Source organism: Lipophrys pholis, assembly GCF_963383615.2.
Source record: "Lipophrys pholis genome assembly, chromosome: 7".
NCBI classification, from domain to species: domain Eukaryota; kingdom Metazoa; phylum Chordata; class Actinopteri; order Blenniiformes; family Blenniidae; genus Lipophrys; species Lipophrys pholis.
Genome location: NC_137638.1, coordinates 5,889,238 through 5,913,095, shown reverse-complemented (window position 1 = coordinate 5,913,095; position 23,858 = coordinate 5,889,238). Strand labels below are relative to the sequence as shown.

General features: G+C 41.3%; 1 protein-coding gene across 1 annotated transcript in view; it reads left to right on the top strand.

Annotated features, from left to right (window-relative positions):
• Positions 1-6,554: 6,554 nt before the first annotated feature.
• The window catches only part of LOC308111568 (uncharacterized protein), a gene marked incomplete at its 5' end in the record, with an annotated part of 31,606 nt that continues 14,302 nt past the window's right edge, over positions 6,555-23,858 (top strand). Inside the window, 6 exons of the mRNA XM_080466527.1 lie at positions 6,555-6,654; positions 14,677-14,818; positions 14,978-15,136; positions 15,373-15,565; positions 16,011-16,124; positions 21,675-21,929. Of these exons, the coding sequence (XP_080322653.1) occupies positions 6,555-6,654; positions 14,677-14,818; positions 14,978-15,136; positions 15,373-15,565; positions 16,011-16,124; positions 21,675-21,929 (963 nt within the window). The remainder of the gene's footprint in view (positions 6,655-14,676; positions 14,819-14,977; positions 15,137-15,372; positions 15,566-16,010; positions 16,125-21,674; positions 21,930-23,858) is intronic.

The following is a 23,858-nucleotide window of genomic DNA, read 5'->3' as shown; positions in this document are numbered from 1 at the left end:
TTTCTGACGTCCGTGGAGTGGCTGCTCGCGACTCACTCTGACTTCAGTGTCTTCTGACGCCGTCTTCGACCCTCAAACAGCAACACACTGCACAACTGGAACAGACGTCTCGGAAAATTAGAATATCATGGAAGAGTGACGGGCTTCCTCGGTTACTTATAACACAAAAAAAGGTTCAAACATTTTCTACATTTTAATTGTGACCATTATCGATAAATAGGGAAAACGTCCAATGTTATGGTTATATTTTAATATTTTTTATAATATTTGATTATTTTTCATGACTTATACTCTGAAGTGATAACTAAAAAAAAATATTTTAATGTTTGTGTAATAAATCTAAAATGCATAGAAGTTTCACAATTTAAATAAAATTACTTTTCCGTCATATTCTAATTTGACGTGAAAATTATGAGACACATCAGTGTGAAAGAAAAGAGGATGATTAACAAGATTTGAGTTCAACTGGAAGTAATTTACAAAGTAATGTAGCATCACTTTCCTCATGCGTTCACCTCATGACCAGCTCACACAGGTACCGTAATTTCTGGACTAAAAATCACACTATTCTTCGTTGTTTGGCAGCACATGGGACTGGTATATCAAAATATAGAGATAAATACCATCTGTGGCCACCAGATGTCACTGTATGACAACAGAATACCGCTATAGTACCACAGAATTATTTGCTTATAACAAACAATAACCATGGACTTTTAATGGAAAAGGCGGACTTTTATCCCAAAAACCAACCAAGGTACCGTATTTCCTGGACTATAGGTTACATCTGTCAAAAATGCATCACGAAGAAGATAAAACCATATTTGAATCACATTTATTTCTCCAGATGTAAGTGTTGATAATTCAGGTCCAGCAACTGCTGTTCCAGAGCCTTCTGTGAGTTTGTTCTCGGCTTTTAGTCCACGATTAGCCTTCTTTGTTTTCTTCATCACGGTAACAGGTTTTTTGTCTCCTGTCCCTCACAACTTTCTTACACACTGAACTCTTTCTGATGCTCTCATTCTGACGCACGTTTGATCATTTTACTATAAATTCTTTTTTTTGTTTTTGTTTTTTGGGTGATACCGTATTGGCTTTCTGTTGTCATACAGTGACATCTAGTGGTCACAGACAATATCTTTCTGTATTTTTCTATATGTACGTCACTCCTCAATATAAGTCACATGGCCAACTAAACAACTTGGAACAAAAACAATAAGTGCAACCTATATTCTGAAGAATAAGGTAATGCTGGACTGCAGTGTAGGGTTAACAATTTATTGTCTAACTTAGAAGTTATACAGTATTGACTTTATGTTGCCGTTCTTGTTTATTCGGATTATATATTGTTAATATATATGATTACATAGTAATTTCTATAATCAATCATTATCTCACTGTTGCAACTCTGGAATGTCCCCATTATAGAATAAATACAGTCTAATTTATCTCATTGTAGATGCTTTTTAGGATCATTGTTCACGATCAAATCTTTTGTGATCATATTGAACATGTTTCCTTATTTTAAAGTGTTTATGTGATCATTTTTATCAGCTTCATCCCATCTAGACTACACTTATCACAATGTGAGCACAACTTTCATTATTGTTAGTTTGGAATTCATGTGGAGAAATGACAGAGTTACCAAATATTTAATGATAAAAAGTAAAATAAAAAAAACTTCCTGAAGCCAGAGAGCTTCTGGAAGGAAACCCCACGCTTTGAGAACCGCTGGTCTCCATGAACACAACTCATTAAAATCGAACTATCCTGATTTAAACCAGGTTTTCCTGAAGTGTGTGGTGAGTTTGAGAGTCGGATGGCAGACACGCACTCTGACAGTCAGGTGATGAAGACGAGGAGTCAGAACTCCGAGTTTCTTCAGCCGAGGACTGAACCATTCCATGACGATGCCTAAACCCTCTCCGACATTCCCTCAGTGTCCGCCGGACAGAGTGACCTTTGACCCTGTCCCAGAAGAAGAGAAACACCCCAGCGACTCATTACTTTTCTACGAAAATCTTCCTTCTCTGTGTTTTTCTCTTTTCATTGTGTGCACTTCTTTTTGTACGACGGCGGAGGAGAGAAGAACACGGAGGGCGAGGGCGGCGTGTGTGTTTTGCGTGAACTGCTTCCGGTTTGCCATCGTTTTCAGGTCTAATGTTTCTTACAGACTTCTTTGCGATGTTTTAAGACGAAGTGCCTATCCTTTTTAGATATACTGTAGAGAGAAGATGCAACGTCAACTGTTTTTCTAATGCATCCGCGCGCGAGTAGACTCATTCTGTATGTAGCTGTGCAGGAAAACACGTTGTACGGAAAGCCTTACCTGCGAGCAGAGTCCATGTCTACATTGGAGAGAGCAGGAAGAAACTGAGTGTGTGCGTGTGTGTGTGTGTGTGTGTGTGTGTGCGTGCGTGCGTGTGTGTGTGTGTGTGCGTGCGTGCGTGCGTGTGTGTGTGGACGCAGGAGGAGAGGATCGTGGAAAAAACACTATGCGAACATTTAACTCTACAGAAATACGTCAGATTATTCACATTGATGCCAGTAACTCTGTGTGTGTGTGTGTGTGTGTGTGTGTGTGTGTGTGTGTGTGTGTGTGTGTGTGTGTGTGTGTGTGTGTGTGTGTGTGTGTGTGTGTGTGTGTGTGTGTGTGTGTGTGTGTGTGTTAAGGACAGCGATAAAACAAGCAGAGATCAATTTCTCTTCAGCAGGTCTGGTGTTAGCATGGTTAGCACAATTAGCTCGATTAGCTGTGCTCCAGTTCTATTACTGAAAAAAAAAAAAAAAACTGCAAAAGATTCAAACACACATTAAAAACTTCTTATTACAATTGTTCATGTACCCGATAAACACTTTAAATCAACTTCAGTTCAACAGCTCGCCCCAACATTTTATATTTTATGACGCATGGACTGTTAGCATTAGCACTTTTCTTTATTGAGCTACTTATGATAAACTTAAAAGACTTAAAACTCTAAACCTCAACATACAAAGTATTAACTTTGCTTTAATTGATTTCATCTCTTTGTCTTTAAATAAAAACTTTCGATGCTCAAAAATCTTCATATAAGCATTAGGTATAATTTTCTTAAAGCTGTTGCGACATTTAGCACAATGACTTTACACTTTGACTTTAAAATGTTAACCTTTAACTGTGTTAGCTCCTGGGATAGCTGAAGATAACTTGACTTAACTTTTTCTTTTTAAAGTACTGTTAATGGTCCAAAGCATCAATAAAACACTTAAACAAAACAGAATTTAACCATGAAGATGAGAATTTACGTGAGCTAATGCTGCTAAATGCTAACTAGCCTTGACTAGCAGTAACTGCTACGTCCATATCGAATAAATTTAACCAGACTATTTTAAGCAGAAAAATACTGTTTCTTTTTCCCTTTTTCTTGTTTTTTCTTGTTTCCTTTTTTTTTTGCACTCTTAAACTTTGAAGGTTGATAAACATCGGGAACGTCTTTGCGAACTGGAAACAGCTAATCGATTACATAAAATGACTTGTAGTGTTTTTAAAGGAGTCATCAGCCGGTATTCCCACATATCCAGTCTCTTAAATTATCCTTCAATAAATTTATTAGGTCAAAATATCTATCGTAGAGCTCGTTCTGAACTTTTTTTCATACCACAACTTTCTCTGGAGAGACATCATGGCACATTCTGACTGGTACGGATGTTAAACGTGTGTTGATTTGCCGCTGGAACCGTCACTCATGAAAAGCAACAGCATGGCCATAGCATAGCATGAAAAATAAAAAAATAAAATCATTGTGAAGCTTTTTACAAACATCCACGCCGCAGAGCAACGCACCCCGGAGATTTAAAAAGTTTATACTAGTCCCGTGGGTGGATTTATGATACTAGCCTATATTAGCACAATCGAAATCTCCCGTTTTGACGTGCGCCCCCTTGTGGCTGATTGTAGTTTGAACAAAGAGCCCAAACGAGGAAAAAAAAAACTTTTCAAACTCCAGATTTCCAGTTTCAACCGAGGTCCAACACCAACATACATGTTTGAACAAGGAAAATGAGTGATGGCTCCTTTAAAAGTGGAAGATCTGCTGAGAGGAGTTGTGTTACCAGGCGACACGTAAACAACCACATCTCACACAGACGCACACACGATATGTTATATGCAACTAGCTTCAGCTTCAGCGGGGACGACGTTAAGCACCGAAGTGTCTGGAAGGACTGGTGGAGGGACACACTGCTGCAGACAGGCGAGTAGGGCTATGCAACAAGACGACAAAAAAACAAAACAAAACAACAACAAAAAAACTTCCCATCTCTCCGTCCATCCTGTAGCTTTACATGCGGGTCTCTTCAGATTCAGGCTTCAGCATGATCGTGACCAAATGTTTCGTAGAAAACGCTCCGAAAATCCAAACTGAAAAAAAAAAAAAAAAAAAAAAAAAACTGCATAAAGGCACAAAGTGTAAACAAGAAGCAGATAGATTATTTAGGATTACAGCAACTTTATACCTATATTTGCATGCGGAACATTTACCCACAATTCCAAGTGGGAGGAGGCGTGTCCTGCAAGGGTACGATTAAAAAAAAAGAAAAAAAAAAAAAAGATTTTGGTAAATAAATCATAAATCGGCTCTAAGGAGTTTTTAATCATATTGTGGTTTTAAAACCTTCAACATCCGAGGAATTAACTCTAAAGAACACGTAGCGGATCCCGAGTGTCCATGTGGCTTTTTTCTGGAGGAAAAAAACAAAACAAAACAAAACGTTTGCATGTTCTAACGATGTATGTGCATGTAGGAACCTTAGTACTTTTAGATACCATGTGTCCTTTTTGTTGTTGATTTTTAACCTTTGATATACAGCGTGGGGTCGTTTCTATTTCAAAACCAGTATTGAAGACGTGGACGTTCCACCGCCGCGCCGCAGAGCTGGAACATTCCTTCATCCGGGTCTTTATTCGGGATTCCGTGAAATGTTTGTTTGCCTGATTTTATGTTTCTCGACCAGACTTTGAATTCTGCTGTTGTTTCTACATTAAACATTTTGTATGAAGCAAAGTTCCTTGAAATAAAAAAGATGGAAATGAAAACGTCGCTGACTTTGTTTATTTAATTCAGCAGCAGGGACTATGCTACGACTAACCACGCGAGCCGCTGAGTAGTCATGGATATATGAAGTATATAAATAAAGATAAATTGATGCTAATAAATGCTAACTAGCTTAGCTTAGAAGCCTCTGCTTCCCTAACTATGGTAACGGTCTTGTAGCCTTAGCTAAAGCTGTGTTTTAATTATTAAAAAAGAGACAAATTGTGTTACAATTAACGGATTTTACCACCAGGTTACCTTTTAAATGCTTCTGTAACTTGCGTCAAGTTTTCTTAGCTATCGTAGAACCAGATATTAATTTTCTTAATAAAGGAAACGTATTTCATTCTATTATTGACTTAAGTCATTTTGCTACGTGCTAACCTGGCTAACCTAGCTTATAACAGTGTGAATTTTGTTTCTATATTCAACATCTTCGGAATAAAAGATAAAAAGCTGTTTCTGAGGCAGTAAATATGCTACAATCGGATCAGCTAGCGCTGCTAAAAGCTAACTAGCCTCGCTTAGTCTCTTTGTCTTTGTTTTAGATTATTTTAAGTTGGTTTATTTTTTTTAGCTATCATGCAACCTGATATTAATTTTCTTGATAAGCCCGACTAGGACTCTTTAAAACATGGATATTTTTAATTCTGTAGCGTGTAGCATTAGCTTCTTAAAGCTCTTCTGGTGGGAAATTCCCACTTTGACAGCCTTCAGATGTACTTTCCCCACTAGGAAGTCAGTATTTCCCACTTTATAGGTACTCATCACTCCAATCACATCCATGATAATCTTTTGGTGTGTTGATAGAGATGGAAACATCTAAAGCTAATAATAATAATAATAATTTATTATTATTATTACTACTATTATTATTAATTATTTTATTAATGACTAACTTGTTATTTGAACTCTTTAAAAATGCTAAAATTAATAAGTTTTGAATAAACTACCTGGCTGCAAACCGGAAAATCGTGATTTCTGTAACGGAAGTTCTATTTCTTTCTGTTTATTCCAAAAACAACATTCTTTTTTAATTGAATAACTTTACTTAAACATTTTACTCAGAATTATCAAATCTAAAAACATTTTTAATATATGCAAAAGTGTTAATAATATCAGTATCTCACGTTAAATTCACGCATGTAAATGTGCATTTTTCTCCACAATTGCATCGACTTTTTGGTGTGTGTGTGTGTGTGTGTGTGTGTGTGTGTGTGTGTGTGTGTGTGTGTGTGTGTGTGTGTGTGTGTGTGTGTGTGTGTGTGTGTGTGTGTACACAAGATTTGGTACACCCTTTGTTGTGAAAGTCCATACCGGAAGTAGCTGGTTTACGTTATTCTGACTTGACTCACCTCAATAAAAGTGTGAATCACCTGGTGGATGAGAATGAAACGTTACAGAGCAGCAAGAAGAGACCGGACGTCCACTGAGGGGAGGAAACACTCTGGATCGGACGCTTCGTAACCTTTAATTGAAAACATGTATTTCCTCGTGAAGCTCCAGTGTCTGGTGGTTTGGACGGTTCTTGCACGAGCTGTGGAAACTGGACCAGCAGACATGAGGACTCGTCAGAGGACAGGTGAGCTTCAACTTCTGGCCCAAAGTGCATCGTGGGTCTGATATTGATGAAGAAATGAAATGATTCATTACAGCATGAAAGAAAAACACCGAAATGAACCAAACACCTAATTCAGTTTCAGATTAGTGACTCGTTTGGTACAAAATGGGACATTTTGTAAAAGATATAAACAATTATCAGGATTGTTCTGTCACGTGAATGTGTGAAATGTTTGAACTGAGAAATGTTGTAGAAGGGAAACTTTACAGCTTCAGACTGGTTGTAGTACCAGTGTCCCCCACTGGAGGGAGCTGCTGTCACAGCACAGACACTTCAACAAGTATTTTAATTGGTCCAATTTACTACTTTAATTTACTTTATTATCAGTACTTTTTAACCATGACTGTTACTTTATTCATACTTTTTAACTATTACTAGTACTTTATTCATACTTTCTAACCATTAATGCTACTTTGTAACTATAACTAGTACTTTATTGATGATATTCCACTATTACTGGTACTTTTTTAGTACATTTCAACTATTAATGCTACTTTTTAACTATTACTAGTACTTTATTGATACTTTTTAACTGTTCCTGCTACTTTATTGATACTTTTCCACTATTATTGGTACTTTATTAATACTTTTCCATCACTGCTACTTTATTGATACTTTTTAACTATTAATGCTACTATTTAATTCTTACTAGTACTTTATTGGTGCTTTTCCACTATTACTGTTACTTTATGCATACATTTTAACTATTTTTGCTACATTTTACCTGTCACTAGTACTTTATTGATCTTCTTTCATTTTACTGGTACTTTATTGATACTTTTTCACCATCACTGCTGCTTTATTCAGACTTTCTAACTATTGCTAGTACTTTATCGATACTTATAAACTATTATTGGTACATTAATGATACTTTCTTGATACTTTTTTAACAATTACTGGCACTTTATACTTTCCCACTGTTCATGTTCATTCCACATTGACTTTCTGCATCTATTAAAGTCTCCACAAAGTGCTGAGTGGATTATTTTGTATGAAGTATTATTGAGTACTAAAATACAGAAACGTCCAGAAGGTTACTACATTGTCACTATTTGCACTTTGCCAAAACTTTTTATGATTTCAATACTGAATTTTATTTGTAAAATCATCAGGTTCTGTATTTTTATGCTACGTATTATTTGTTCAATAGGAAATAAACAGAAAAAGTATTAAAATATCAGTATTTTTGATACCGTGTTTTCTGGATTATCAGTAACACTTTTTTTCTAGTTGTTTGACTGGTCATGTGATTTATATCATCTGTGACCACTAGATGTCTCTGTGGGACAACAAACTTCCACCTCGGCCTGTAATTTGACACCAACTTCATTGTCTTGATTCTCCTGCGGGAAACAAATGTCGATATCAGAGCAGATTTTTCCTCAAATAAAATACTTAAAGGTTGACCTTGTTTTTTAAAATGTGTCGCCTCTTTTAAATTACACATCTAATTACACATTTAGCGATTTTCAAAATAGGAACTCTTAAGTGACAAAAGTGAAAATGTTTTTAAACATATGCAAATCAAAACTAAAAGAGCTGACAGGACAGAATTTGTTACAGTGGTAACTAAATGAAGAGTAGTGATGTCAAACAATTAATACTTCTAATCAGATTTATCACACAGTTGCTGCAAACAGGCGGAAGAAAGAAGTGAATATATGCACTTAATGTGTTTTGTTAAACACCTTTAACGGTTCATGTTAACAAAAAACTTTTCCACCTTAATATGGATAAATGTTACCACCACCTCTTTTGCATACAGTAAACATTCATTGCCTCGCACCGTAATGAATGTTACTTCTCTGGAAGGTTTCGACCATGCGAGGTTCTCCAAGCAATTGTTTTGCTGTCGGGTACTTTGACATGAGGACGGTGTGAGATGAGGATTGATCAGTGAGATGTTGATCCCCCCCCCCCCCCCCCCCCGAGACTCTGGCCTGGAAGAAGCGGATATAAAGGATGGATGGAGTTTAGACTGAATCTCTTCATTCTCTGAGAGGTTCTTTGTTTTGGACCTGAATTCTGTGACTTCGTGTTTCGGTCTCCATCCTGACATCAGTGACACTCGACTTCCCAAACTCGAGCTGCTCTGCGGTCAGCAGCTCGAGGTCCGGACACATCCAACAACAACAGGAGGCCGAGGAGCTCAGTGACGGCTGAAAGAGGCTTTAGGCTGGCAGGGATCTCGTTTACTCAATCATACCAGAAGCCCGGGCGCTAATGAAGGAAGCACCGACAGCCTCCATCATGAGGGGAAATGTGAAGCTCAGTGGAACCAGAGTTGGTCAAGTCGCCACTTTATCGCTGACCTGCTTCGACCTCGATCACAGCTCGGAGTGAAACATCTCATGTCCTCCTGAGTAAATACTTTTCTGAGGTGAACACGAGGGGTCAGTGAGAAGGTGACAAAGTAAAAAAAAAATATATATATATACTGTATATATATCTTGTTGAAAACAAAACTGAAGAGTTCCCAACACAACAGAAACTTTTCTCTGGTTTAAATTCTAGTTTTTTCTTCTCTGATTCTTCTTGTGTTTCTTTTACTTTTGCGGATGTTCGTCTCACAGATTACCTGTTCAGACATCGTGTGAACATCAATCTGTCCTTTAAATAACCAACCTGAAAAAGGGTTGGTAAGTGGAGCTTCCTCCCTTCCTCCCCTCCATCTCCTCTTCTATATCTGCGGGCATTGGGCGGAGGTTTGCTGAAGGATTCTCTCGCTGTGAGGACGACGCCGTGTGAACCAGTGTTGACCAGTACCTGTGGACAGGTCGTGGAGGTTGTCTGTGTCTGGCGACTGTCAGTGTCTTGCAGGTATGAGTGTGGCAGTGTTTGTCCAGCGTCTCGCTCCGATGAGTTGGGCAAGGCAGTACAGGAGTTGGACGATCGGGACCTTTTAGATAAAGTAGAATCCAGGTCCGCCTGCTCAGCTGTGCTGCACATGTGCTTCAGGACCAGCTGACGGGCAACAACACTTCCTTCATGAAGCCCAAATCTGGAGCCGCTATGATTTATAGTTTTCACATTTTTCAAGATGAAGTCATAGCTCAGCCCCCATTGTGACAAGCTCAAAGAATCTGGGTTATTTGATGGTCCTTTAATCTGTGAGAGATTTATTCAACCGGCCGCCGTCCTCTGATCTGAGCAGAGAAATGGCGTGTCAGCCATCACTCCCAGTCAGTAATCTCTCCCTGGAAATAAGAGGATATCCTGTCTTTGCTGCGGGGACGTCTTGTATACGTTAAACACGAGGGATCTGTAGTTAGCGGAGTGTGCAGCGCCAGGCTTTGAAACCTGAGCCGACGGCATCGGGGAGGCTGCACGCCACCCCCTCTTCCTCCTCCTCTTCCTCTTCATCCGTGACTGATGGCTCTCCTCATGCTTGGCAGCGTCTGTGGAAGTTTGGCGCCGGGCCACCTGTAGGCAGCGGGGGATCCTGGCACCTCCGTCCTTTCCTGAAAGCCTCAGCCCGGCGATCCACCAGGCTTCAGATCCTTGGCGCTGAGACGGTGCCTCACAAGTCGACCCTGTAAAAAAAGGTTAAAGAGCTTCGGCAAGGTCACACGGAGCGTGGTCGTAGCTTGTATTCATATTTAGTGTCTGTGTTCAGACAGGTGAAAGATCCGAGTGAGATTACTGTCGTGAGGTTTGAGTAACGATCTTCAGATCAACTCCGTCTTGTGGAGTTTGAACAGGCGGTGTGCCGATAGATACCAAATAATTCATATTTCTTTCTTAATGTTCTGTTAAAATACCAATATTTTCACAATGTAGCTACTATTTAAGAGTTAAAACTAGGGAAGCACCACTACAGAAACCAGTATCGGGTCCAATACCAGTGCAGAGTACTCGTTCTCAGAAAACGATCCCCAGTACAACAGCAACGTCGCCCGCAGGTTAACCAGAGAGCAGGAGCGATGTCCGAGGTTTGGAGATTCTTTAACTATTAATGAGAACGACAAAAGTAAGACAGACTGTAAATTATATTTTGCCAAAATATCAAGAGGACGAGGACGAGAGTTTGTACAACGCCCCTTGTTGCTCGCTAGTTTAACTGCTCAGCACGTAGCTACGAGCTGCGCTACATGCTACATGCTACATGCTGCATGCTAAACAGTTTCAGGGCTCCCCTACCAGTGATGCTACATGCTAAACATGATTAAAGTCTTGCTGAGACACTCATTGACAACGAGCTGGACCGTGTGGTGGCACACAGCGAGCTCAGTCCCTCAGTCTAGCGGTGCAAAGACAGACGCTACACGCTGCGCTACGCGTACTGTTTGACAACACATATCCATCTGTGATGTAGAAATCTGAAACAATTGAACTCCGCCCACTTTAGGGAACTCAAGGTTTCCAGACGGCTCCTAACTTTCATAACATCTTGACATAAATAGAGTTTAGATGTTTTTGTTGCAAATAGATTTTATTTATTTAATGTTTCATGTTTATTGTGTTAGTTATTCCTGTGTGGAAAGTTGCACTGATGATATTTAGCGTATTGATTTCTTTACATTCAGAAAATGACAACATATTCAAATCAATACCCTCGAACCAGTGCAAGAAAAGCTTTACAGTAAATATCTCTGCTGCTGTCCGACTTGTGACTGTAGTTTTAGTTTTGCTGACAAAGTGATTCTCCGCGAGGAATTTAAGGTGAGCTGGTGTGAACACACCTTCATTGTCTCTTTCTTTCTTTTTTTTTTTTTTTTATCTCTATCGGGTCACTCATCTCGTGTGACCACGTCCTTGAACCCTCCAGGTACATTAATTTCCTGAGGAATGCTGCTTAGCACATAAAATAGATGATTAAAAAACCATTTAGGTCTCAGCATGAGAGATAAACTTCTCAGGAAGAACTCTACCTGGACGGATCACATTCAGCTGTAATTTGGGAGCAGACAGAGAAAACTGGACTATGATGACAATTGAGCGTTTTCCACGTAAAGACAAAGAAAGTGAGCGAGGGGCTTCAGATTTCTGATTTGTGTGGACGGGCTCTACTTCACCTCTCGGCCTCAAACATACGGAAGAAACTGAAGTGGTGTCTCTGGAGAGAAAATGACCCCACAGGGAGGACATGCAGACTTCACATAGAAAGGCCTGGACTGGAGCCAATAGAGTGCTAACCACTACGTCCCTGCTAACCCCACAATATCGACGTGGAATCATGTCGATATACCCGCTAGCCTGTTTTAGCACGTTAGCGTACTGCTACTTCATCATAGAAGATCTGAAGAAGGGGAGTCAAGCACGCGGCCCGCCGTCAAAACCTGGGCTGCAACAAGGTTCAATCTGAACCGCAAAGCGTCGAAATAACAAAGAAGAAATTGAATGTAATTTGTATTTTCACGGTGGGTCTCAAAGCTTTGTTCAGTCCTGTTGCTAGCAAAATAGCATTAGCATCAATGCTACATTATGAAGGTGAGCTCATTAAAAGACGCGGACTGACTCAGTGACAGACGTCAATGTGAAGAGAAACACGACAGCAGAAAGTCAGATTATACTTATACTAAATTTCTGGTTGTTAATAACTGATTCAATAAACTGGAAATGAAAATATAGTGTCCGTTTTATATTAGCTAAGCTAATTATCTTTCCGTTGGTGGTAAAATCAACTTTAACACCTGAATATTTTGCTTTGTGTCTCTTTGTCTGAAAAGCTTTGGCTTTCTGAGGTGTGATACACTCATATAAAAACTTTAAAGTGAAGCATGTCCACTGGTAGCTGGCGAACACAAAGCTGGCGTCTTCCTCCCGCCGCCCCTAATCGGTGTAAAACAAAGAGCGAACTCTCCATGTGTTCCACTCGGCTCTTTCTACATAAAAACTGTCAGTTTGGCTCGACTCCTGAGACGCAGTTAGTCCAAATTTACCTTCATCTCCTCTCAACACATGGAGTCAAGATGCTATGCCGTCTCCTTCCACCTGCAACCGGCCCTCCATCTGTGTTTTGGTCGTCCTCTGCAGCAACTGGACTCGCATGATGTTTGCATATTTGCGTTGCTAAGATAGCCCAGTTTTCTTCAGACTGTCCATTTAACTGCTTTACCTTCAGTTTGGTCACAATTTGAAAGCAGCCTTCACACAGGAATGCTTTTTTTTTTCTTTTTAAAGAGACTTCACTCAGCCTCATGCTGTATAGGACATACCGCCGGCTGCATGCAGGAATGTGGCTCATGCTTCATGACGAAGCTTTCATCGCATTATCAGAGCGCAGTCATGTGTGAGGAGGAGGAGGAGGAGGAGGAGGAAGGATGCACTGAGTGATGAAGAGTGTGTACCGGTGACAGGTCCCTCTGTTTGATGCCCCGGCTCGACATCACTGTATTACATGCTGACATAACTGTTGCATACAGTATGAAGGATTTACAATCAGACTATGATACCATAATACAACACTTGTTCATCAAAATGTGGTCTGTGGCCCTATTTGGGGCGCTAAAGAGTGCTCGGTGGGAAATGAAAGAAACTGAGCGATGAACTGGAAATGGTCTATCATACATAGGAGTCAAACACATTTTAGTTCAGAGGCAACATACAGCCTGAGTTTGTCTTTAGTAGGTCAAGCTTGTGAAAACTTCACTGATACAAAGCAGCATGCTAACTCGCTTAGCGTACTTTAAACACACCGTTGCTCATTGAATAGTTGTGCCGTTATAGCTGATCCCTATGATCTTTGGTCTCAAGGTCCCATGTTGGGAATCAAGAATCTGAAATATCTTCTGTCTGCACTGTGGCTTCTCTTTCCTTTGAGTTATTACGCTCATCAGACAAACTACTGTATGACGTCCTCATGAAAATGCCCAGCTCCAAGAATTTATAGCCTGTTTTAGTGTCTCCTGTCTCTTCATCGAATCCCCGTGATGGTGAGTTCAGGGCCTGAGGAGGCTGCAGTGGTAATGAGGTGTTGGAGGCTTCCCTGGCGTCACGCTGTGGCACCGCTGTTGGAAGTATGTTAAAGGCAGAACGGTCACGGCAGCACATCAGTGACGGACGTCATCTTCAGATTCATCGTGTAGAAAGCTGCTCATGCTGCAGGTGGTAGAGGAGTTTCCTTTCTCCCAGACTGACGCTTGTTCACTGGAGGAGTAAAGGCTGTTAAGACTTCATCACCACAACCTTCCTCCTCCTCCTCCTCCACTGGAGGTTTTGGGTTTCGGGGCCATTTCACCATAAATGGCCGCACCTCCTTTGCAGCGACACTTGACGCTCCTCCAAGGGTTCGGTCATGAGTGAGGGATTGAAAGGTCCACAGAACCCAACGTTCATTGGGGATCAGGTAGCAAGTGAAAATGTAGTCCTCAAAGTTGCCGTCACTAGTCGAGCATGGATGAGTTTGATGATTCGAGTCAGTCAATCGGAATGTCACCAAACCTGCAGCTTTTCTTGTATGTGGTGTTCTTGATCAAAAGTGGTTGGGATCGACCAGGAGTGATGTGGTGACGGGGTGATGGACCCTCTCACCAATGTAGGGAGGGAGTGAAGGATGATCTGTGTGGTTTGATTTGACAGGTGAAATCTAAAGGCAACCCTGTGGTGCTTTGGCCAAAGCTCTGTATGGAAACCTTTGGTCCTTCATTGGTACTGGTTTTTGATGATTTAAGTGGGTTTCGACTCATTTCTGAGACTATTTATAGCTAGTTTTGGACATTTTTCAGGTTAGTCACAAAGGCAAATATTACCAAGGATTTATTTAACAGATACAACAACCAGTTGCATCTGTGGGATGTGCTGGTTGAACCAGTCCGACCCATGGAGGCGCCACCTCAGGACGTTCTGGTTCTTTAAGAATGGGCACCTGACATCTTGGTGTAGATACCACAGCACACCTTCAGAGGTCTTACCTGGAGGTCTTTGGACTGTTTTTGCATCAAAATGAGAATCTGCACAATATGAAACCACAACGTTTATTTACTTAGTTAATCTCAGGACCTGCAGCTCCTTCTTCTCACTGTTGCTCTTGTTGGTCAACAGGAAACGTGGATTTGTTGCAGTTCTTCACTCAGACGGTGTCTAAAAGCTCCTCCCTGGCAGAGGACAGTCTGGCGTGTTCGGTTCTAGAAGTCGGGCCGTACACCGACCTCATGATGGCAGCAGAGGAGGCGTTTGGACCAAGGTACGACACCTTGCTATTTTCTCACTTTGCATCACCGACTTTCCTTGGGGAGGAACGATATGCTTCCTTTGTGAAGTTCTTGACCTGTCCTTGATCAGTCAGAGTGTTTATGTATTGCTTGTGTCCTGTCTGTCTGAATGTCTCGTTGACTCATTGCAGGTTCCCGGATGATTTTAGCATGTTGCTGGAGGTCCGCAGCTCTCAGACCGAGGAGAGCAGTTTGCTGACTCTGTTGAACTCGCAGCATCACATCCACCTGCAGCTCCGCCTCGGCCCTCGGTCACTGAGCTTCATCTCCACCCAGCACAGAGAATACGAGTACGTCAAGTCTCCTCTCCTCTCCTGGAATCAGTGTTTTCAGGTTAACTAAACGTCAGCCTGCACAAGAGAGGAAAAATAGTGGACAGGGATGAGATCAGAATGAGACATTTTACAGCTTTGAATTGAAAGATCATTTCAGATGAGTGCAACCTGACAAGTAATGTATTGTCATGATGTTTGGAGGTTCCATCCTGAACGATCGAAGGTCTGATGGTCGTCTGGTTATGTCGCAGGTTCCCGGTGGTGTCTCTGTTCGATGGCCAATGGCACCGGGTGTCTCTGGGCGTGTCCCCGCTCTGGTTGGAGGTGTACGTGGACTGCTCGCTGGTGGAGAGGGTGAACTGGATCTACCCCTGGCAGGGCATCTCTGTGGATGGCCTGCTCTTGATCGGAGGCAGCCTGGAGGCCTTCGAAACCCCTTTCAAAGTAAGAGACTGTACTCGAGCTCTACGTCTGCGGTTTTAATGTTTCTGTGTTTCACTGAACTGATCTCTAAGGTCCTCGTGGCCACTAGGCGGCAGTAAAGAGCAGAAGTTTAATGTGATCTGTTTATTTTAAAATACTCAGCGGGAAGTTAAAAACATACTGGTACATTCTACTATTTTTCTTTCAACTTTGCACATTTTTAGTGTGCAACCTCATAGATAAATAAATAAATACAAGATAAGAGTCTGCAGGGTAAAGAAAAACTTGTAAATAACTGCTCAGCTTTGCAGAAAGCTCTTCAGTCAGGGTCATTATTCACATCTGATGCGTCGCTGAAAGTCGTCCTGCCCTCACCTGCACTGTGGAGCTGAGAGAAAAGCCCCGATGCTGAGCGCAGGGTCACACTCTGCCTTGAGTTCATAACCTTTGACCTTCTCTTCCTCAGGGCGCCGTGAGACAAATGGCCTTTGTGATGGGCGATGCGGACGCAGCCAGAGATCAGTGTACCCTCCAGCAGCCCCCCTGCAGGATTTCACCTCCCCCCAGGTCCACACTCAGGGTGAGGAGCTCGATTCTGTGCTTCACAACTGGTTTCATGGAATTCCGAGAGATTGTGTGTCACTGTGATGATGAAGACAATGTGAAGCTCCTCTGAACCACATGGAAGAAAACAAGCTTCTTCCAGGTGATAACAGAGGAAAGATTAAGTATCATCTGATCTCAATATTTATATTTTCTTTCTACATTGATGTGAAGTTTGGTTTTTCCAGTACATAAATGAGCTGAAGTTGTTTGTTCCTGAGTTGTTGGTCCTCTCCTGGATGTCCTCTGTCCCAGCGCTGCTGTCTGAAGCCTGTAAGACTTGTTGTTCTGTGGGACATCGCTGCTCCTTTAAATCCCCACTGAGTCTGAAATCTCAGCGAGTCCAACCATCAGTTGGTTACAGGGTGGAAAGTTTTTATTATGTGGATTATTATACAAACTGCTATCCTCCGTGCTGCCACTCCTCCGCTCATTTTGGCCAACTTTCCTCCTCCAGCAGAGGACTCAGTCTTCAGGGCGGTGGGAACGTGGACGTTCACTTGGTGGTTCTGGTGGGACGAGAACATCTGCCAGGAGAAAGTGGATGATTAAAGATTTGGTTGCAAGGAACTATTTTTTTTCCCTCATTCAGTTTAAGATGCAGTCATTTAGAAGAGTGTATTCATGAGCAGGTCGACGGCGCCGTGCTGCAGCCCAACTTCATCTGCTCATTCAAACTATTTGCAAATTACAGGAAATGATTGTTTATGACACCATTTCCATAAAGGTTGGAAATGTCAATCGGGATGCAATGATGATAGACCAACATACAGACAGCTCTTAGAAAGAGAAGCTAACAGACAGGGTAAACAGACATTCGTATGGACAGACGATAAAGTTGGATTATTATGGTGACTCCCAACACTAAAGCTGTTCCAAGAGAATTTGACCACCATTGTTGTTATTGTCCATCGACTCACACATGTGCAAAAGAATCATTTACTATGGCGCATGTGCCGTAGCAGCTTTTGAAAACAGTTACCTTTTTTTCCATTTTCATGAAGTCACAGCATTTTCAAAAAGTTGAGTTTCCAGTTACTCTGAGCACCTTGTTTTGTAAACAGACCTCTAAAACGCAACATAAGTTTTCAGTTTTTACTTGAAAATGAAGTAATGTAAACCTTTCCCAAGACACATGGAGAATGTTGACCCTGTTTATGTGACTTCTGAGGTTTGTGGGCTCCTCAAACTGGACCTCTGGAAGTTAAAAGTTTGCAGCAGGAACGTGGAAACGCGCCAACTCCCATTAACACAGTTTTCATGAACGTTAGCGGGTCGATGGAGGTGGACCACCTGAGTCCACTTTACTCTGTCAGCGGAGGCTGTCTCGTAAATCTCTCCGTCTCAGATACATTCCAGCTTTTAGCCCAGAGCTTCGAGTTCAGAATAAAATTAAAACTAGATTATGGATTATTATATCTGATCTTCCTCAAATATTCAGTTTAGGTGATTTCATTCTAAAAGAAGTTGAAGGAGATTCAAACATTCACAGCATTAACAGGTGAGTCTGAGGCGTAGTCCAGTCTCTAAATGTGAAAAATCTGAAATATGACAATAAAGAGTTCAGAGAGTGAGCCTGTGTTTCCTCCGTGCTCTTCATGCACACGTCCCACATGTTTTTGCTGTCTCTTGAGTTGGCAGCACTCATCTCTCATCGCAGCTCGCTCCGAGTTCGGATCACCTCTGTAATTTGTTCAAACAAACTTGGGCTGAATACAGAGACAGGGAGCGGGCTCACTGTGTTTACCAACACATAAAAAGAGATGAGCACTGTTATTCAGAGTTCTGTTTCAATGAGTTCCCTCAAAAACACGACTTTAATAGTGACTAGTTTTCTCAAACAGACCAAAATACTGTCCATCTGACTCGTTTGTTTACCTGAAGCACCACTGCCGTGAGCTAACGCTTAATTTTAGCGCAAGCTATAGCTTTCATGTTGAAGGTTGCAATTTTACCAAACTTTTGTTTACTGTAGAAGTGGCTCATTAATCCTGAACTAACTCGGTCCTCTTGACAGGAACATGGAGGATCTCACTCTGAGTTGCATTAGCATGTTACCACAGTAGCTGTGTTTAGCATTACCATTGTTCAGTAGCACATTTAGCTTCTCTTTCCAAGAGTTGTTTGCATGTTGGTAGATTATTCTCATTGTCATTACTTCATGAATCGGTTTCTTTGAAGCCCCCTACACACTGTGAGATTTTCAGCCATCGCAGACGGTTGCCATCGTGGGAGAAATGTGGCTAAATCTTTGGTTGTGGCTCGAATTCGGTGGTCGTATGTCGCGACGTGAGCCCGGGTCAATGATTGCTGATGTCGTGGTTGTAAGCCTGCGATTGAATTCAGACCGTGTCTGATCTTTCCGGTGGTCGTGGCTGCAGCTGCGACTACATCAACTTAACTAATAGAAATGCAGTATGAAATGACGTAAACATCCACATGACACTCGCACTGGACCCGTCCTCAAAGACCGACCCACACTGATCAGTAGTACGATCAACACGCTCTTGCAAAATCCTTTTTTTTTTCACCTACATTTGCGAAACACGCTAAAGGTATGCTGGGATGTTAAAGAAGACAGCCTTGTCGAGTTGTGGCAGCATAATAATGCTAAAACGGTGACGGCTCTGTCCATGTTTTTGCGCCTTTGTTTTTCCTGAATGGACGCCTGATGTTAATGACATTTTATTCTTGTCCTAGGCTGCCATTCAGCTTGCGTTTCCATCGTACAATCTGACACTTCATGTCGCAGCCGAAGTTTATTGAGATTCTTGTCGTACAGTGTGGCCAGCTGTGAACTTATGAGATTGTTCAAATTGCACAGTCTGCAGGAGTCTTTAGAAGAGATAACTTCCAAATTATAGAGCATCTTCCTCCCACTGATTGATGTAATTTCAGATAATCCACCTGTTACTTGGGACTTCATTCATGTTGCTGTTACAAAAACCAATTTAGTTCAGTTTTAAACACTTCCTCTCGTAAACAGGAGTTTAGTGAGACTGTAAGCTTTTAGATAGCTTTGGACGATGCTAAAGGTTGGTTCAGAGAACGCAGGGGAAAGACAGCACCTAACTCAAACGCTGATATGTCGTACAAATATATTCATTATTTACTTTAGTAGACCAGACACGTTGGTAACTTCACCACTTTAAAGAAGTATGGAGCATCAGTAATCGGGTATTAAGTTAGGCATCGTGCATGACGGCAGATGTTGACGCGGTCTGAGAGCGTCTGTAATTTAAAGCACATGTGATGAACGGGGCTCAGTGTGGTCTGTGGCTCTCATGGTTGGACTGCGTGTAACTGTAATGGGTCTTGAAGACGTTTATTTACTGAGGGATTTCTCTCTTTAACACTATATACATGTGTCCAAGCACTGAGAGCCTCAGTGACGAGCCCCAACCTCCCCCCCCCCTTCAATTTCTGCTTCTCACCTCTAATCCCGCTGCTTTAACCACCGCCGCCCACTGAGCTCCGATTTAAGCTGCTGTAGGTCTCTCAATCAATCGAGGTGTCGTCATTCCGACTTCCTCAGTGCTTTCAGATCAGAACTACTCTGATTACGTGTCGTAATCGCTCTGCAGAGATAATTGTCTTTGACAAGGATCGATGTGGTGAAGCTTGTTGGAAGCAGGCGGCTTCAGTTTGTGGTCCATTTGGATCTGAGACAGCAGACGTCTGGATGTGATCTGAAAACTTTTCAAAAGCCCGAAAAACAGTGACAGCCACAAATCACGTAGCGTTGGGTATATTGGGATAGCTCAGGGATTTAGAAACTGTTTAACCCTTTCATTCCAATCCTCACCATCACTCCTAGACTGCTTATGATTTCTAGAAATCCAGAAAAAGCAAATACGGTAGACTTGTAACATGAACTCTTCCTGAAAGAATTTACAGATACTGAGAGCTGTAATCATCTGGGAAAAGGAGTAACTAATAACTGTTCTACAGACAAAATCACAATAAATCCTGAATATAATTAAAAACATAAAAAGGTATTGAAGACGGATGGATCGATAATGGGATGAATTGGTATGGTTAGGTATATGAAAGTGGATGGATGGATGGGTATTGAAGACAGATTTATCAATGGGTATGGAAGAAGATTATGGGTAATGGATAGGAATCAATTTATTTATATGGAAGATGGATGAGTGGATGGGTATGGAGGATGGATGGTTGAATAGGTGGGTTTGTATAAGAAGATGGACAGGTGGAAGGATGAATGGGCATGAATGATTGCTAGATGGAGGGATGCACTAACAGAACCAGTGAATGCTGGTCCAGTTATAGGAAAAACTCCCAATATAAGTTTTAGTGACTTGTTGGACACATCGAAGTGTTTGTTCAATTTCTTAGTGGACTGGAGCTTATTTTGCCTCATTACAGTTTTATTACTTATAAAGTAGTAATTTTTCAAGTTTGGGGTGGGCCTCCACCAGGAGGCACCAGAGAACCTGAATTTTCCCTTTTATTTCGAAGAAATCATAAATAAAATGCTTTAATTACAGTAATTTCATGCAAAACCACAATGACAACAGTTTGATGACTCTTTATGTAGCCTGCAACTGTCAGATATTTAAAATTGTAAGAACTTACAGTAACTAGCAAAAGACTAGCTTTAAATTTAATTGGAATGGATCCAAACAGGAAGTCCATCCTTCAACCAAAAGTGACGACTTGATGTTGGGTGAAAGTGTAGGAGGCTGCAACCTGCAGCTCTGGAGCCACACGGGGCTCTTCAGCCCTTCTGTCAAGGCTCCATGAAGCTTTCACACAATTATGTAAACAAACGGTTTATCTTATTTTTGTTTTATTTGTACAGCAGGGATTTTTCAAAAGGTCTTTTAACTTTTGGCTGAACAGACCTGAATAAAATACACAAGTAAATGGGAAAATAGCTGAAGTCACAAGAAATGGGGGGTGGGGGGGTGCCAAAACAGTAAAAAAAAAAAAAAAACTAAAATGACTAGATTTACTCACAGTACAAACAAAAATCTTAACAGTGCTGCTTAAAAAGAGCATTAATGGTCAGAAAAACAAAATTGTCTATAAAATGCTGAAAAAAAGTGAAACTGCTAAAATCAGGTATAAAAACAACTGAAAATATAATGAAATGACATCCTCTACATCCTGAATCGTAAATTGAAACTTCAAAAATGCAACAGAAGAAACAAGCTACTGCACGTACCTCAATATTGCATTTGAAACTGTTTTAGCCTCATTTCGAAGGTAAAGTCACAAGAACGGCTCTTTTGGCCATGAAGGTTGCAGACCTCTCTCCTGCGCTCTAAAGACCCCTCCATAAAGAATGAAAGCTATTGTAAATTTCTAGTTTTTATGATTAGGATTAAAGGATTTGGCCCTATAATGGCCACCACCTTGCATCTGATGCTCTCAGCCCTTTGTTGGCTCCTCTTCCCTCATTTCTCCTCATCTGCATGATTCCACCTTTTGATCCCAGTTTGACTTTAACATACTTGGAAAGCTTCCCGCGTCTGGAGACGGCTGCTCCTTGTGGAGATAGGAGTCCTCACCGGGAGGCTTTGATGTGACAGCGGCAGTATGTTCCACCCCCCTCGGGGTGTGGCGGGGCAGCGGGGGGAGGCTCTGGGTGTGTCAGGAGGAGGGCAGCAATGAGCAGGAGGACGCGGTGCTGGTGCACAGCTGCAGGGACGGAGGACATGCTGCAGACATGTGGACGGTGTTAAGCTGCGTGCTGAGCTGCCTCTGGCTGCAGGACGCTCTGCACACGGCTGTGGACGGACAGCTCACAGATGTGGTATGTACGTTAATGATGGACAGGCGGGCCGAGCGGAGGGGATGAATGGACCCGAGAGAGGGAGCTTGCTCTGTTGTCTCTGATGAAATGAAGTCATGTTCTACACTTGAGGACCAAAAGTTATATAAAAGTGGAGGAGATAAGGCCAAACAGCTTGTCAATAACATGATTGAGCCATGACTGTGCCAACTGTGTGCAGTAACTTTTGTTCAATGGGGTGCAATAATAACATGCTGTTGAGCTTTAATATTTATTATTATTTTATATTCTATATTATACAGTTTAGAGAGTGGGATTTCTTTTATTCTTCTCTTATTTCTATTTCTCTGTACATTTATTTGTATATTTGCATATATCTATATTATAATGCTTATATTGTTTTTCTAAATATCTTTGCTCATTCTTTATATTTTTGTTCCTTTCATATATTTTTGTACTTTTTATAAAAATAACTTTTTTCAACAATAGTTCCATTGTGCAAATAGCAATAAACATCTAATTGGCTCTAAGACCCAAAGTTCTTGACACGTAATAGTGAAACATAGCTGTATGGAGAGAGAAAGGAAAGAAGCTCAGTGAGGGTGTCCCAGCAGTCTAAACCTACAGGCGTGTCACTAGAAAATGGTCCAGGGTGGCCTGAACCAGCTCTAACGCTAAGCTTAATGAAAAGAAAAGTACGCTTTAAAAATAGAGACTGTGTCAGCTTCCTTAACTGAAACTGGGATCCAGTGTGGATCATCACGGTGCAATACAAAGAATAAAACTCCATTTTTGTCTACGCAAAGTTCGGAGACCTGAAAAGTATACAAAAGTATTTCTTTTCTGTCTTTTTATTCATAGAAGTCTGTTTAAGCCGTTCCATATGAAGCACGCCGCTCTCTGCCAGCACATGTGTGATGGAAAGCTATCTTTATATATATATATATATATATATATATATATATATATATATATTTATGTGTGTGTGTGTACATGCGTGCATAGGTGTGTGTGTGTATTGTCTCTTGAAGTTGAATGAATTAAAAAGTGTGTCATGTGAGTGTGTATTGTGCAGGTGTTGGGTTTTTATCAACAAACTAGATGCAAGTTTTGTCTTTTTGTGCGATAAACTTGAGTTACGTGTGTGCCTGTGTGTATGTGTGTGCGTGTGTGTGTGTTAATTGCTTGTTGGCTCTCTGACCATCTTAAATTTGTATGCGCAGCGTGTGCGCGTGAGCGTGTGTGTGTGACCTGGTGTGAAAACTTAGTCCCGGAAATTGTCCCTCCAAGCAAAACAACAATGTGAGAGCAGCTCAGAGGCTGCGAACACCTCCTCCTGACCTCCCTCTGCCACACACACACACACACACACACACGATGATGGAGTGTGTTTGTCCAGCTGTGAGCTCCTTCTCCTCACGTACGGATGCAGATAAGAGGATTTGTTGTGGTTCATACTTTGTGTGACTGAGCTGCATTCTGATGACATGATCCATGCAAACTGAATCAATGAACGCTCTGCTCGTTGTCGTCGTCCTGTCAGGTGTTCAGTTACTGACAGGCCGGAGTGTTTGATTTATTTAAGAGACTTGATGGTTTGTATAAATATTAAATTCCAAATAATCAAACTCTTGTTAATGTATACCTCTGTGATCTGAAGCTGCTGCCACAGCTGTGTCTCATTTCTTGCCTTTGTTGACGGATTTTCTTTCATTTCTATTGATGCGGGTCATTTCAAACCAACACAGGATGATAACGAAAAGGAGAATTTATTGCAAGTATAAGAACATACAAGATGGAGAAGAACTAGGAGGCAAAGAAGATGAAAAACTCGAAGAGGACAAAGTACCAGAAGACGGGGAGAAAAAGAGCTTTAAGACAAATTGTAAGAACTAGAAGATGAAGGAAGTCAATAACTACAGGAGAAAGAACAACTAGAAAAACTCGAAG